A 17009-nucleotide genomic window follows, 5' to 3' on the forward strand; every position below is an offset into this window, starting at 1 on the left:
GCTCCAGGGCCTACAGCCGGGCTCCACCCCCTACAGCTGGGCTCCAGGCCCTACAGCTGGGCTCCACGCCCTACAGCTGGGCTCCAGGGCCTACAGCTGGGCTCCACACCCTACAGCTGGGCTCCAGGCCCTACAGCTGGGCTCCACGCCCTACAGCTGGGCTCCAGGGCCTACAGCTGGGCTCCACACCCTACAGCTGGGCTCCAGGCCCTACAGCTGGGCTCCACGCCCTATAGCTGGGTTCCAGGCCCTACAGTTGGGCTCCAGGGCCTACAGCTGGGCTCCACACCCTACAGCTGGGCTCCAGGCCCTACAGCTGGGCTCCACGCCCTATAGCTGGGTTCCAGGCCCTACAGTTGGGCTCCAGGGCCTACAGCTGGGCTCCACACCCTACAGCTGGGCTCCAGGCCCTACAGCTGGGCTCCACGCCCTATAGCTGGGTTCCAGGCCCTACAGTTGGGCTCCAGGGCCTACAGCTGGGCTCCACACCCTACAGCTGGGCTCCAGGCCCTACAGCTGGGCTCCACGGCCTACAGCTGGGCTCCAGGCCCTACAGCTGGGCTCCACGCCCTATAGCTGGGTTCCAGGCCCTACAGTTGGGCTCCAGGGCCTACAGCTGGGCTCCAGGCCCTACAGCTGGGCTCCACGTCCTACAGCTGGGCTCCAGGCCCTACAGCGGGGCTCCAGGCCCTACAGCTGGGCTCCAGAGCCTACAGCTGGGCTCCTGGCCCTACAGCTGGACTCCAGGGCCTACAGCAGGGCTCCACGCCCAACAGCTGGGCTCCATGCCCTACAGCTGGGCTCCAGGCCCTACATCTGGGCTCCAGGGTCTACAGCTGGACTCCAGGCCCTACAGCTGGGCTCCATGCCCTACAGCTGGGCTCCACGCCCTACATCTGGGCTCTCGGGCCTACAGCTGGGCTCCAGGCCCTACAGCTGGGCTCCAGGCCCTACAGCTGGGCTCCACGCCCTACAGCTGGGCTCCAGGGTCTACAGCTGGGCTTCATGCCCTACAGCGGGGCACCAGGGCCTACAGATACTCGCTCCTGACGACGGCCATGTCACTGTGCCCATCTCCTCCTTGATCCAGGCTGGCACCATTTGTTCTGGGCCACTGGGGCAGCAGCCCACTGTGCACCTGCTCCTGTCCTTCAACAGCATAGCCGTCTTCCCAGGTGCTGCTGTCACCGTCCCCATGCGGAGCAGCACCCTGGCAGTGCCGGCCTCCACCCCAGCCCACCCAGCCAGTCCCGGCACCTCGCACTCAGCTGAAGGCACCACTCTGCACCGTGGTCTTTGTCCTGTGGCCACGGGCTCCTTGAAAGTGGGGCTGTGTCTGATTTCTATCCGTGTTCCCAGGACCTATCTCAGTGGACGTTCAACAAAAACCTAGGAAGTTGGGTCAGCAGGTGGCGTGGTGGGGAAGACACTGGATTCCTGGGACCAGCAGATGGCATAATGGTTACGTGGCTGGACTCCCACATAGTTGACTGCAGTTCAAGTCCCTGACTCAGCAGCTTAAGATTCATGCCCGGTGCGTGAGCGTGTGTCCAAGATCCCAAGAGGATAAGGGATTGTGGCGTGGCCATCCCCCCGAGGGTGATTTCTCACTTTCTGTCTTTCTGTCTCTCCAGTGAACACACATGCCCTATAGAAGAAAATATCTCTTAAAAAAAAAAAAAAGACACTGGATTCCCGCATGGCCGACAGCAGCTTGAGTCCCTAACCCTGCGGCCTGGAAATCACACTGGGCACGTGTGCACGCACACCCAGAATCCCAAGAGGATGGGGAAGAGGAGACTGCAGCAGGGCCAGCCCCCAGGGGATCACTTTCCCTCTCTGTCTCTCTCTAGTGAGCGCATGGATCCTACAGCAAAAACTCTATAAAACCAAACAAACAAAAACATGGGGCCGACAGGTGGCGTGGTGGTTAAGGTGCTGGACTCCCACATGGCTGATGTGGTTTGAGGCCTGGACCTGGCGGTGTTCTTTCTCTGTCTCTCTCTCGTGAATGTACGTGTCCTACAGCAAGTTAAAAAATAATAATAATAATATATAAAATTAATCATTCTTTTTTTGGGACCAGCAGTTGATGTAACGACTATGTCACTGAACTCCCCCATAGTTGACCACGGTTCGAGTCCCAGACCCAGTGACTTAAACTCATGCCAGGCACGTGTGCGCGCCCAAGATCCTGAGAGGAGAATGGAGTAGGGAGGACGGCCTGGCACTTCCCACCAAGGAGGGTACTTCTCGCTTTCTGTCTCTCTATCTGTCTCTGTCTTTCTGGCAAGCACACACGCCCTAGAGCAAAAAAACCTCTCAAAAAGAAAAAAAAAATTTCTTTTTTAAAAATGTCAAAAACAAACCCTAGTACATTAAACAGGCTTTGAAGCCCTGAGTCAAGGGGACCTGGGGTGGTTCTGCAGAAGACTGGATTAAACATGCCCCCTCCCACCACAAGCCCACCAGACAGTGGCCCACAGAGAAGAGGCTCCGTGCCCAGGGCCCTGCTGAGCTGGATGGGGCACTCACCAGAGGCACCTTCTGCAGAGAACCCAGGACTGTGGAGGCGAGGCAGCCCATGGCCGTGAGCGTGGGGAACTCGCCCTCAGAGAGAATGTGCTGGTCCCCCTCGAAGTTCTTCTCATCATACAGGATCCAGCTGGGGAAGGAGAGGGGGACATGAGGGGCGCCCGAGTCTGCTCCATCTTCGGCCGGCCCAGGCTCCTTGAGACCCAGGAGTTTGAGGCAGACTTGATGGTATTCCCCGTGCAGGGAGGTCAAGGACCAGACAGCGCAGCAGCAGGAGTAAGGACAGGCCTAGGAGAGGACTGAGCAGAACCCTGCTCCTCTGAGGAGGGGGATTTGGCAACATCAAGCAAAACTCTGTAGGATTAATCAGCAATTCCCTATCTAGCAGTCATCCCAAGCACACCCTTCAGGAACATGAAATAACACATTCACGTGGCCATTGGTTACCACGGCAATGGTGAAGGGTGGAAGCAGCCTGAATGTCCATCCAATCGCAATGGGGTTGATTGAATAAACTAAGAGTTTAATGTAGCAAAAAGGAACCAGGGAGGGGACCAGCAGGTGGCATGGTGGTTAAGGTGCTGGACACTACACATAGACTATTGAGGTTCAAATCCTGGACCCAGTGGCTTGCTTTCTCACTTTCCCTCTCCTTCTCTCTCTCTCTCTCTCTGTCTCTCTCTGGTCAAATTAAAATAAATGCATAAATAAAATTAAGTAAATAATTATTTAAAGAAAAAGAAGAAAGAGACCAGGGAGATTTTACAGGGATATAAAGTGAACTTAAAATTAAGTGAAAAAAAAACAAGAGCACAACACTTTCTAGTATGTTTGCCCTTAAAAAGTTGAGATATAGGGACCACCAGGTGGTGTGGTGGTTAAGGTGTTGGACACTCCCACATGGCTGACCACGGTTCAAGTCCTGGACCTGGTGGCTTGCGGTCTCACTTTCTCTCTCTCTTTGTGTCTCTCTCTGGTCAAATTAAAATAAATGAATAAATAAATAAAATTAAATTAATAATTCTTTTTTTTTTAAAAAAAGTTGAGATATAATTCACTCTGTGAGGGCTGGCCCATGGCTTAGTAAGCGCTTAAGGGAGCTGAATACCATATGGCTGAACACGGTTTGAGTCCTGGTCCCAGTGGCTTGAAAAACACGCCAGACACATGTGTATGCATGCCCAAAATGGAGAAATGGAGAAGGGATTGTGGGGTGACCACATCCTACTGAGGGTACTTCCCTCTCACTCTCTCTCCAACTCTCTGAAGAGTGCATGCACCCTCCAGCAATTTAAAAAGTTCACCCCAGGACCAGCGGTTAGCGTAATGGCTATGTTGCTGGACTCCCATGTAGTCGACTGCAGTTCGAGTTCCGGACCTGGTGGCTTAAAACTCATGCCGGGTGCGTGTGCATGCGTGCCCAAGATCCTGAGAGAAGAACGGAGGAGAAGGGATTGCGGTGTGGCCATTCCCCCCGGGGGGTGATTTCTTGCTTTCTGTCTCTCTGTCCCTCTCTGTCTGTCTGGCGAGCGCACGCGCCCTATAGCAAAAACTTCTCCAAAAAAAAGTTCACCCTTTTAAAGTGTGCAATTCTTGGGATCAGCAGCTGGTGTAATGGCTATGTCTCTGGACTCTCATGTAGCTGTGGTTCAAGTCCCGGACTTGGTAGCTTAAACTCACACCGGGCATGTGCGCGTGCATGCCCAAGATCCCGAGAGAAGAACGGAGGAGAAGGGATTGCGGTGTGGCCATCCCCCCGGGGGGTGATTTCTCACTTTCTGTCTTTGTCTCCCTCTGTCTTTCTGGCCAGCACATGTACTCTATAGCAAAAACTTCTCAAAAAAAATAATAAAAGTGTGCAATTCTTTTTTTTTTAATCATTAATTTTTTTTGTAACTCAGTGACTTTAAGTATATTCACCAGGTTGTAGTATGCTTCCTCTTGCATGAGAAAATGGGGCAGAGGGGAAACAGATATATCCGGGTTCCACAGCTGTACGTAAGCTTGTGAGTGTATTTTTTTATATCTTCAAAAATAAATAATGGATGGGCCAGGAGGTGGCACTGAATCCCACATGGCTGACTCCATGGTTCGAGTCCCAGACCTGGTGGCTTAAAAACACGCCAGGAGCATGTGCATGCATGCCCAAAAACTCCAGAGGAAGATAGAGAAGGGACCATGGAGTGGCCATCCTCCACCCCCTGGGGGGAGCAATTTCTCTTTCTCTGTATCTCTCTCACTAAAACCTTAAAAAGAAAGAAAGAAAGAAAGAAAGAAAGAAAGAAAGAAAGAAAGAAAGAAAGAAAGAAAAAGAAAGAAAGAAAGAAAGAAAGAAAGAAAGGAGAGGAAAAACCACACACACACACAAGTGATTCTCCAGGGGTCAGCAGGTGGCGCAGTGGTTAAGGCACTGGACGCCCACGTGGTTGACCAGGGTTCCAGTCCTGCTTCCGGTAGCTTGAAACTCACACTTGTGTGGGTGCGTACCCACAATCCTAAGAGGAGAAGGGAAGAGAAGGAATTGTGGTAGGCCATCCCCCAGGGGTGATTTCTCTCTGTGTGTCTCTCGTTTTTCTCTAGCAAGCGCGTACACTTTTTTTTTATTAAACATATATTTTTTTAATTTACGTTATATCATTCTTTTTTTTAAACATATTATTAATTTTAATTAGTATTTATATATTTAATCACTATACATCATTTAGAGTGTGAAGAGACTTTACCCAGCGTGACACACACCTCTGTCCAGCCCTGTAGCGAGTATATGCAGGTCCTCGTCAACAGATAATAAGCCATATCTGTGCCCCACAAATGCACATACACTTTATAACAAAAATCTCTAAAAAATTCTCTATAAGGGGAGAAAGAGGGAAAGGTGGCAGAACCAGATACAGAAGCTTTGGAACTGTTACAGACGGAATGTTCGTCTCCCCAAACTCACACCAAAGCCCTACTCTCCCAATGTAATGGCTTCCCCCCCCCCTTTGGAGAGGGTTTTGCTATAGGGTGTGTGCACTCGCCAGAGAGACAGAGAGAGACAGAGAGACAGAAAGTGAGAAATCACCCTGGGGGAGGATGGCCACGCCGCAATCCCTTCTCCTCCATTCTCCTCTCGGGATCTTGGGCATGCACGCACATGCGCCCAGCGTGAGTTAAGCCACCAGGTCTGGGATTCGAACTGCGGTTACCTACATGGGAGTCCAGCGACACAGCCATTGCGCCAACTGCTGTTCCTGTAATGGCATTTAAGGGTAAGGCCTTGAGACTACTTAGGTTTAGATGAGATCACGAGGGTGAGGCCAACCCTGCTGTGAGACTGATGTCCTTTTTTTTTTTTTTGGAGAGGTTTTCGCTATAGGGCGCGTGCGCTCGCCAGACAGAGAGAGACAGAGAGACAGAAAGCGAGAAATCACCCCCCAGGGGGGATGATCACGCCACAATCCCTTCTCCTCCATTCTCCTCTCGGGATCTTGGGCACGCATGCACACACGCCTGGCGTGAGTTTTAAGCCACCGGGTCCGGGACGCGAACCGCAGTTGACTACATGGGAGTCCAGCGACATTGCCATTACGCTAACTGCTGGTTCCCGAGACTGATGTCCTTTTAAGAGGAGAAAGAGACAGGAGATCACACACCCTCTCTTTCCACTATGTGAGGGCCTAATGGAAGAGAGAGAAGATGACCTCTTGCAAGCCAAGAAGAGGGTCAGATCAGTCAGCACCTTGACCTTGAACTCCCCAGCCTCCAGAACTATAGAAAATAAATGTTTATTGTTTAAGCTAAAAGAAAGTTCAGTCTATGGTATTTTGTTATAGCAGACTAAGCTAAGACAGGAACCACACAAACACTGCATGTGGGGACCAGCAGATAGTATAACGGTTATGTCGCTGGACTCCCACATAGTCAGCTGCAGTGTGAGGCCCAAACCCGGTGGCTTTAAACTCATGCTGGGTGCATGTACATGCATGCCCAAGATTTCTTGCTTTCTGTCTCTCTGCCTCTCCAGCAAGCACATGCACCCTATAGCAAAAATATCTCTCTCTAAAAAAAAAAAGTGCATGAGGGCCAGCAGGTGGCATGGCAGTTAAAGTGCTGGACTCCCACAAGGTTGACCATGGTTCAAGTCCCAGACCTAGCAACTTGCTTTCTCACTTTCTCTCCCTTGCTTGCTCTCTGTCTCTCTTTGGAAAGCACACATACCCTATAGAAAATTTTAAAATAATGACAACAATAATAAATGCAGGGGCTGGCAGGTGGCGAGGTGGTTAAGGGCGCTGGATTCCACGTGGCCAACCACAGTTCGAGTCCCAGACTTAGCAGCTTGCTTTCTCCCTTTCTCTTTCTCTCTCTCTCTGGTCAAATTAGAAAAGGATAATAACAAATGGAATTAAATAAGTAAATAACTTTAAAAAATAATAAATACAATGAAATAAATCACTTTTAAGAGATTTTTGCTATAGGGCACATGTACTCACTGAGAGACATAAAGTGAGAAATTACCCCCAGGGAGAATGGCCACGCTACAATCCCTTCTCCTTGGACACACATGCATATGCGCGTGGTCTGAGTTTCAAGCCACTGGGTCTGAGACCCGAACCGTGGCCGACTATGTGGGAGTATGATGTAACCATTACACCATCTGCTGGTCTCCAAATAAACAATTAAAAAACAAAACCAAAAACATGTGTGTGTGTGTGTGGGGGACAACCCCATGCCCTAGTGATTAAGGGAGTCAGATCCCACATGGCCAGCCACGTAGTTTGAATCCTGGCCCCGGCAGCTTGAGAAGCATGCCAGGCGTGTGTGTGTGCGTGTGTGTGTGTGCGTGTGTGTGTGCCCCAAATCTCACAGCATGGAGAAATGGCGACGGGGACTGTGGCAGGGCCACTCCCCAAAGCACCAGAAAGGTGCTTTCTCCCTGTCTGTACCTCTCTGGGGAGTATGTACACCCTTGACAAAATTAACAAAAGACAAACGGGGGTGGGGCGATAGGTGGCATGGTGGTTAAGGTGCTGGACATGGCCGACCGTGGTTCACATCCTGGACCTGGTGACTTTCTTTCTCACTCTCCTCTCTCTCTCTGGTCAAACTGAATAATAATAATAAATAAATAAAACTGAGTAAATGATTCTTTGGGGTCGGCAGGTAGCGTGATGGTTACGGGCACTGGACTCCCACGTGGTCGACTCCAGTTCAAGTCCCAGACCTGGTGGCTTGCTTTCACGTGCTCTCCCTCTCTCTGTGTCCCTCTCTGGTCAAGATAAAAAAATAAAGTTAAATAAAATAATCCCTTAAAAATGAATTATTTTAAAAACAAACAAACAAACAGGGGTCCAGGTGGTGGCGCAGTGGTAAATGCCACTAGACCCAAATGGCAAAAAGGTGCCTGCCTTTCCTGGGCGTGGAAGGCACGAGCATGACCACAAGCCGGACCGGCTGAGAGTGAGGTGGTGACAGTGCGAAGTCCCTGTTGGGGGTGTTGATCTTTCTATGGAAGAAATAAATAAACTTTTTTTGATTTTAATAGAGAGAGTTTTGCTATAGGACTCATGCACTCACCAGGGAGAAAGAAAGAGGCAGAAAGCAAGAAATCACCCCCAGGGAGGATGGCCACCCTGTAATCCCTTCTCCTCCATTCCCCTCTCAAGATTTTGGCCACACATGCACAAGTGCCCGGCGTGAGTTTGAAGCCCGAGTCTGGGACTCGAACCACAGTCAGTCATGTGGGAGGCCAGGGATGTAACCATTACGCCATCTGCTGGTCCCATAAATAAACTTTAAAAAATGCTTTTAAAAGGAAATAAAAATGAAAAATAACGGCCATCAGGCGGCCTGGTGGCTAAGGTGCTAGATCGCACATGGCCAACTCCACAGTCCGAGTTCCACAACTGGTGGCGTGGGAGACATGCCAGGCATGTCTGTGTGCATGACCAGAACCACAAGAGGAGGATGGAGGAGAAGGGATCGCTCCGTGGCCACCCCACCCAGAGGGTGATCTCTCTTTCGCTCTCTTTCTCTCTCTCTGTCTCTCATCTCTCTCCAGTGAGCACATGTACACTATGGAAAATTCAGAAAGGAAAAAAAAATAAGAATTTTCCTACAAACTGAAAATAAATAATAAATGAATCTAACTGAATATCAGGTTGGTGACCTAACCATACATACACAGAAACATGATTACAAATGCCTTAAAATCATAATATCAATAGTGTGAATGATATATGTCTAATAGGATGAAGATGAGCATCCTGAGGACAAAAAGAGCCACAAAGAACCTTAGACAATATCCAATGATTTTTTTTGGGGGGGGAGAGGTTTTTGCTATAGGGCGTGTGTGCTAGCCAGACAGACAGAGAGAGACAGAGAGACAGAAAGTAAGAAATCACCCCCCCAGGGGGATGGACACACCGCAATCCCTTCTCCTCCATTCTCCTCTCGGGATCTTGGGCACGCACGCACACGCGCCTGGCGTGAATTTTAAGCCACCGGGTCCGGGACGCGAACTGCGGTGGACTACATGGGAGTTCAGCGACATAGCCATTATGCTAACTGCTGGTCCCAATATTCAATGATTTTTAACGTTCGGAGTAATATCAACATTATAATTTTGAAACACCTAGCATGCCAATTTTTGCCATTTCCCATTAAAAGCAGCCAGGATTCTCTAACTGATTCCAGAACTGGGGCAAGAAACATACGACATGATGCTTGGATCGGGAAAACAAGGAAGCTAACCAAACAATCAAGGTCGTATCAAAAGGACCCAGAGGGAACCAGCACCTGGGGGGTGATTTCTCACTTTCTGTCTCTCCGTCTCTCTCTGTCTGTCTGGTAAGTGCACGCGCCCTACAGTGAAAAACCTCTCAAAAAAAAAAAAAGAAAAGGACCCAGAGACAAGCTGAAGAGGGTCTCGTTGGCTAAAGATGGAGCAATGTGAACACACAAGAGAAGAGTGACTGCCATGGCCTAAAGCATATACAATCATACATAAAACCCATAAGTTCACAATACGTAAGGAAAACTTCATCGGTCAGATTTAGAGAGTGCTAGGCCACCCATCAGGAAATTATTCAATATTTTGGAACTTGATAAAGAAAAGGGGTCAAACACTGGTCTTAGAAAACAATCAAACTGCCTTCTTGGTACAAACTATTTTAGGTAACCAAATACTGAAAAGGGAATACTTCGGGCAGGCAAGTGGTGTGGTGGGTAAGGGCGCTGGACTCCCACATGGCCAACTGCGGTTCGAGTCCTGGACCTGGCAGCTTGCTTTCTCTTTCTTTCTCTCTCTCTCCCACTCTGTCCCACTCTGGTCAAATTAAAACAAATAAATAAAGATAAATAAAATAATTCTTAAAAAAAAATAAAATAAAGAGGGGCCAGCAGTTGGCATAATGGCTATGTCACTGGACTCCCATGTAGTCGACCATGGTTCAAATCCCAGACCTGGTGGCTTAAACTCAAGCCAGGCGTGTGTGCATGCGTGCCCAAGATCCTGAGAGAAGAATGGAGAAGGGATTGTGGTATAGCCATCCCCTTTGGAGAAGGGTGGTTTCTCGCTTTCTCCCCAGGGGGATGGACACACCGCAATCCCTTCTCCTCCATTCTCCTCTCGGGATCTTGGGCACGCACGCACACGCGCCTGGCGTGAATTTTAAGCCACCGGGTCCGGGACGCGAACTGCGGTGGACTACATGGGAGTTCAGCGACATAGCCATTATGCTAACTGCTGGTCCCAATATTCAATGATTTTTAACGTTCGGAGTAATATCAACATTATAATTTTGAAACACCTAGCATGCCAATTTTTGCCATTTCCCATTAAAAGCAGCCAGGATTCTCTAACTGATTCCAGAACTGGGGCAAGAAACATACGACATGATGCTTGGATCGGGAAAACAAGGAAGCTAACCAAACAATCAAGGTCGTATCAAAAGGACCCAGAGGGAACCAGCACCTGGGGGGTGATTTCTCACTTTCTGTCTCTCCGTCTCTCTCTGTCTGTCTGGTAAGTGCACGCGCCCTACAGTGAAAAACCTCTCAAAAAAAAAAAAAGAAAAGGACCCAGAGACAAGCTGAAGAGGGTCTCGTTGGCTAAAGATGGAGCAATGTGAACACACAAGAGAAGAGTGACTGCCATGGCCTAAAGCATATACAATCATACATAAAACCCATAAGTTCACAATACGTAAGGAAAACTTCATCGGTCAGATTTAGAGAGTGCTAGGCCACCCATCAGGAAATTATTCAATATTTTGGAACTTGATAAAGAAAAGGGGTCAAACACTGGTCTTAGAAAACAATCAAACTGCCTTCTTGGTACAAACTATTTTAGGTAACCAAATACTGAAAAGGGAATACTTCGGGCAGGCAAGTGGTGTGGTGGGTAAGGGCGCTGGACTCCCACATGGCCAACTGCGGTTCGAGTCCTGGACCTGGCAGCTTGCTTTCTCTTTCTTTCTCTCTCTCTCCCACTCTGTCCCACTCTGGTCAAATTAAAACAAATAAATAAAGATAAATAAAATAATTCTTAAAAAAAAATAAAATAAAGAGGGGCCAGCAGTTGGCATAATGGCTATGTCACTGGACTCCCATGTAGTCGACCATGGTTCAAATCCCAGACCTGGTGGCTTAAACTCAAGCCAGGCGTGTGTGCATGCGTGCCCAAGATCCTGAGAGAAGAATGGAGAAGGGATTGTGGTATAGCCATCCCCTTTGGAGAAGGGTGGTTTCTCGCTTTCTGTCTCTCTGTCTCTCTCTGTCTTTCTGGTGTGCGCACGTACCCTATAGCAAAAACCTCAACAATAAATAAATAAATAAGAAAAGGGAATACTTCTATAAGAAGTATTCTAGCTAAAATGTGTAGAAAGCGTAACAAACAGGGGCCAACAGGTGGCATGGTGGTTAAGGGTGCTGGACTCCCACATGGCCAACCACAGTTTGAGTCCCAACTTGGTGGTTTGCGTTCTCACTTTCCCTCTCTCTCACTCTGTCCCTCTCTGACCAAATTGAAGTTAATTAATTAATTAGTCAATTAATTAAAAAAGGAGTAACAAACATTAGAAAATCATGTTGTAATCTTTAAAGAAATAACGAGTCTAGACAATTATCACCACTGGATGGTAAAATCATTAGGGGAAGGATAAATGGGAATTCTTATAATATAGGACTCTTAATATTATTATAAGTAAGATCAGCAGTGGGAATGGGAAGTACATGGCACCTCCTGCCAAGCTGCCTAGCCAGCGAAACAAAGCCCGATTAGCCTGATCTAGCCAAGAATGGGAAGGACCAAATATGACCAAAAGCATTGTGTGGCCCTTACTTGAATCCTGAAAAACACAAGGTTATTTCATAAAAGCATTTCTGAGACAACAGGAGAAATGTGAACAGGGGCTGACTCTTCAGGTAGTATTAACGATTTACTGCTTATTTTGAGGTGTGAGAACTGCTTGTGACTAATGGGAAAGAAGTCCTTTCTTCTTAGAGATACACAGTCATTGTTAACTGGTGAAATATGTGTAGGGTTGGGGATTCAAATACTCCACTTTAGGGGCCAGCAGGTGGCATGGTGGTTAAGGGTGCTGGTACTCCCACATGGACGACTGCAGTTTGAGTCCCAGACCCAGCGACTTGCTTTCTCCCTCTCTCTCTCGCTCTGTCCCTCTCTGGTCAAATTAAAATAAATAAAGTAAAATAAAATAATAATTTAAAAAGTTACTCCACTTAAAAATAAAAGCAGAGGGATAGATGAAACAAGGTCGAGATTCTTTATACTATACATACCTACAGTTTAATATTTTCTATTAAAACTTAATTTTGTTTGTTTTTTGTTTTTTAGGGGAGAGGTTTTTGGTATTGGGTGTGTGCACTCACAAGAAAGACAGAAAGGCGAGAAATCACCCCACAGGGGGACGTCCACACCGCAATCCCTTCTCCTCCATTTTCCTCTCGGGATCTTGGGCACGCACACACACGCGCCCAGCGTGATTTTAAGCCACCAGGTCCAGGACTCAAACCACAGTCAACTACGTGGGAGTCCAGCGACATAGCCAGTACGCTAACTGCTGGTCCCTATTTTGTTTGTTTTAAAATGGAATGTCTCTGTTAGTTTCAAGGAAGCAGAAGGAAGGGAATCACCTGAAGAAAGACTCTTCTCTTGGGCCTCCATTCCGGAGACAGGCGCTTCAGAGCAGGTGCGCCCTCGCCCAACCCCTCGCGCGCAGAGCGCTCCCCGCGACCTCACCTGCCACCGTGGACACGGCAGGACTGGGGCTGGAAGGAGGCGGGCAGCGAGCGCTGGTCATCCTCGAAGCAGAGGTGGTCGCCCAGGAAGTCGGGGCCGGAGAAAAGCTGAATCTGGAGGAAGAAAGCGAGATGAGAGAGGGCGAGCGAGTGGGACAGAGGGCTTGGTCAAGAGGGAATCTTAGAAATGAGGGGACAGGAGACGTGCGCGCCACCGGCCCCTGCGGAGTCCCCGCCTCACCTTTGAGACAAAGTGCAGATCGTGCTCTCCGACCTGAAGGAAGAACCAAAGTTCCGAGATTAAGGAGGGCCAGCCCCCTTCCCTAACCTCCGGGTTTCGATATTGCCGCCCCGCGGTGGCTCTCGTCGGTCCCAGGTTTGCTAACCTGGGCTCTCCCCGGAGCCACGCCCTTCCCCTGAGCCTAGGCTCTCCCCGGAGCCACGCCCTGCCCCTGAGCCTAGGCCCTCCCCGGAGCCACGCCCCTCCCCAGAGCCTCGGCACTCCCCGGAACCACGCCCTCCCCCTGAGCCTCGGCCCTCCCCGGAGCCACGCCCCTCCCTGGAGCCACGCCCCTTCTCGGAGCTCTGGCCTTCCCCTGAACCACGCCCCTGCAGGAGCCACGCCCCTCCTCAGGTGCCGGATCTCTAGCGCTCCAGTCAGGCCTTCCAGCCCCGCCCCTCGGCCGCAGCCTCCAAGTCCCGCCCTTCAAATAAGCCCCGCCCGCCGCGACTTGAACGCACCTGCAGGACTGGTTGCAGCGAGGCGAGGATGCTGTTGCCGGCACCCCAGTCGTCGCAGTTACGGTACACGCCCTTCTCCAGAACGTACTGCTCCCCCGAGAAGCCCACTTCCTGATAGGCCACCCACCTGCAAGAAGGGTGGGCACGGGTCAGCGGCGGCGGAGCCAGCGACTCCCAGAACCGTGTCCTGCCCGCCCAGCCTGCCAGGCTCCCGGGGCTGGGATCACTCACACGCCGCTGAGCACGTGGATGGCCTGCGTGCGGGGGCCGTGTCCCACTAGTTCCACATCTGGCAATGCTTTGCTCACCTCCACGCCGCGCCCCTCGAAGTCCATGTCCTCAAACAGCACTATGGCCGGGTCCCCGAAGTCCTGGGCCCCAGGGACAGTCAGGTTTCTCCCGCCCACCGACGAAAACCCTTGGGATTATCCAGACCCGGGGGACACAGTCCACCGGGGAGTTAGGGGTCAGGGGTATGGCCTACAGAGGAGCAGCGAGGAGAAGGTGGGGGTTGGTGGGGCAAATCCTTCCAGTGACTCCGGGGAAGGTCTGGCTGTGACCAGAGCAGGGTGACTGCCTTTGCTCACCGTCCGGATGACCCGCAGGGATGTTAACCGCTCATCATAGCCTCCCCAGCGTGACCAGTCTGCGTACTCCCCCTCCTCCAGCAGATACTGGTGGCCTCGAAAGCCCTCCTTCTCATAGCCCACCCAGCTGGGAGAGGGAGAGGACGCAGTCAACTGCAGGAAGTCTGTGGTAGGTAAGACGGCTGCCCCCACCCCTCGGAGGCCAGGAGTCCCCTCACCCCCAGGGGTAAAGGCAGTGGGGGCGATAAGGTCTAAGGAAGGGTCTGAGTTCTCACCAGCCCCCCAGCACTCGCAGGGATCCCACAGAGGCCAGGTGAGGGCTCTGGCTGTCCTCTGGCTGCTGAAGGTTGTAGATGTCCCTGCTCACTTCCCAGCTCTGGCCCTGGAAGCCTGGGGCCTCGTACACCACAGCCTGGGAAAAGCGGGTGTCAGGTCGGGGGCAGCCATCTGGACCCAAACAGCCACCAATCCCCGCTTCCTGCTTACGCGGTAGACTGACATTTCGAAGCTGAGATCAGCCCCATGATGGCTCTGCCAGGCATCAGCACACAGCTGCCACCCGATCCTCCCACCTGCCACCACGCATCCCTCCGCCTGACTCCCATCTCCGCTCTGACCCCTGACCGGGCCCCACACAGCTACAGCTGGTCCCCAGTGGACCCATCAGTGTCCGTCCTCCAGATGGCTTCTGCCCCTCACCGCCACCCTCCCCCCTGGTAGCCCTCCTGGCCATGACAGCAGTGAAGGCCCTTTTGCCCCCGAAGCCGACTCACCTTGGGCTCCCCCGGCTTCTCCACGCTTGGGCAGCCCTACAGAGGAGATGGAGTTGAGCTCCAACCCAGGTGGAGGAAGTCGGATGAGGCTTGGGACTAGGGTTTTCTCAACCCTGATCCCCCCCAAAAATAGTGGGGCCCATGTCCTCCCTCTCTCTCACCCTTCCAGCCAGTCCTCCCTTTCTCCAGCCCAGTCCCACCCAGTAGGGGCTCCCAGCGGAGTCTCCAGGGGTAGAGGTTTGCACTTCATTTCCTCCCCCTCCTTCCTGCAGACCGCAGGCCCGCCCTTGGGACCAGCCGCAGAGTCTCACCCCACAGGCCGGTGGGTGGCGCCCTTTACCAGTCTCAGGGGCTTCAGGGAGCCCACAGCAGCGTCCAGTGCACCCCAGGCCTCTGAGGTGGGATACTCTCCGGGCTCCAGGATGCAGGGGGTATCTTCAAAGAATGGTTTGGGGTACAGCAGCCACCTGGGGAAGACAGAGAGGCCTCTGCAACCCAGACTGCAAGGGACACGGATCAGTGGGTGCAAGGGCAGGTTTAGAGGGGAGGAGAAAGCGTCTGGGGAAGGCTTCAGGGGACATTTCCATCCTGCAGTCCCTTCAGTAGCACTCCATTGGCCCCCTGTCCTCTGGCTTCACTGTGTCTAATTCCACACATATCTGCTTAACCCCCCGTAGCCTCGTGAAAAAGCCAGCTACTAAGGCTCCATGAGCTGGCCCCTTCCTGCCTCCTGGGCTCCCTGTGTCTCACCTGCTGCTCACACTGGCCAGGCACACACTTTGAAGCTTGGCTCTCCCACCTCTGGCCTTGCAAATGCTGTTCCCTCTGCCAGGTATACTGTTCCCCACTCGTCCAATCAGCAAAGAGTTAGGGGACTGTTTAGGGCATCAGGGATGGAGTACCAAACAACACAGAAGTCCCTGCCCCCATGAGCCTAAATTCTTGGTCATTCCAGTTGAGGTGCCTCTTCCTCCAGGAAGGTCATTCTGACTTCCTTGCCCTTTCCCCTGTTTGGCACTCTTCCATGATCCCGAAGGCCCGGGCTCCCCATCCCAGAACTATGGATTGCTACTGTCCGCTGACTTGCCTGTCCCCACCAGCAGACGGAAGCAGGAACTGTGTGCTGTCACCTGTGTCCCCAGGACCCAGCACAGTGAATATTAAATGACAGGGTTTCCAAAGAGCCCAGACTCACAGTCCTGCGGAGACCACGGCAGATGCCGCCTGCAGGGGCCTCTCCAGCCCCCGAGGGTCCCTGAGTGCCTCCGTTAGTTTCATTTGCTCCCCCTCGAGGCCCTCCTCAGAGAACAGGCTGATCTCTGGGGTGCAGTAGTCCTGCAAAGAAGGGGAAATGATATGTGAGACACCACCCCGGCAGGCCCCCCACTTCCTCAGATCTGTCCACAAGGCTTCAGGGGGCTTTTGGGAAAACCTTTGTGGCCATCTCCCCAGAAACCAGAAGGGCATCCGCTACAACGCTGGCCAGCCAAGCCTGAAACAAGGGATCCTACTGGACGCTGGGCACCTGAGCTCGAAGTGCCCAGGAGAATCTGCAAGGCGTACTCCCACCCCCTGACCTCTGGGTAGCCTGCCTGCCATCCGGTGGAGGGATGGCAACACCGACAGCCACTTCCTGGGCCCAACTCTGCCTCTCGATGCATGGAGCCTGCCTCTGTCCAGACTGACTCTTCCTGTGCAGCATCCCGGGAAGCAGCAGGGCCACTACTTCTTCCTCACGAGGACCTTTTCATTCACTCGCTCACTCACCAAACGTCTCCGAAGCAGCTACCCGAGGGCCAGGCACTGCGCTGAGGGCATGTCCTACCCTATCGTACCCAGTCCTCCCGGTGTGTCCTTCCACCCACACATCAGAAAGGGAGACTCGGCTAAGCAGCCTGCCCAAGGTCACACAGCTCGTAGCAACAGAGCCAAGAACAGAGTCATTTCGTTTTGTTCAACCCAGCACCTCCCACGCAGCACACAGTAGGTGTCTAACCAATGCTGAATGGATCAGATGAATCCAGGACCGTCTCATTTCTTTTCTAGAAGTATTTATTTAATTTTATTTATTTATATGATTACTTCTTAATTTTGCTATAGGGCATATGTGCTCACCAGAAAGAGACAG

The 17009-nt window shown here is 51.6% G+C and overlaps 1 protein-coding gene across 1 annotated transcript in view; it reads right to left on the reverse strand.

Moving 5' to 3' along the window:
• CRYBG2 (crystallin beta-gamma domain containing 2) overlaps nucleotides 1-17009 on the reverse strand; it is a 50764-nt gene that overhangs the window by 8638 nt on the left and 25117 nt on the right. Inside the window, exons 9-18 of the mRNA XM_027776143.1 lie at nucleotides 16077-16216; nucleotides 15222-15348; nucleotides 14882-14917; nucleotides 14384-14520; nucleotides 14109-14235; nucleotides 13753-13892; nucleotides 13522-13648; nucleotides 13022-13054; nucleotides 12782-12894; nucleotides 2536-2665 (exon numbers count right to left, since the gene is read on the reverse strand). Of these exons, the coding sequence (XP_027631944.1) occupies nucleotides 2536-2665; nucleotides 12782-12894; nucleotides 13022-13054; nucleotides 13522-13648; nucleotides 13753-13892; nucleotides 14109-14235; nucleotides 14384-14520; nucleotides 14882-14917; nucleotides 15222-15348; nucleotides 16077-16216 (1110 nt within the window). The remainder of the gene's footprint in view (nucleotides 1-2535; nucleotides 2666-12781; nucleotides 12895-13021; nucleotides 13055-13521; nucleotides 13649-13752; nucleotides 13893-14108; nucleotides 14236-14383; nucleotides 14521-14881; nucleotides 14918-15221; nucleotides 15349-16076; nucleotides 16217-17009) is intronic.

The sequence above is a fragment of the Tupaia chinensis genome, unplaced genomic scaffold (genome assembly GCF_000334495.1).
Source record: "Tupaia chinensis unplaced genomic scaffold, TupChi_1.0 Scaffold000628_1, whole genome shotgun sequence".
NCBI lineage: Eukaryota > Metazoa > Chordata > Mammalia > Scandentia > Tupaiidae > Tupaia > Tupaia belangeri.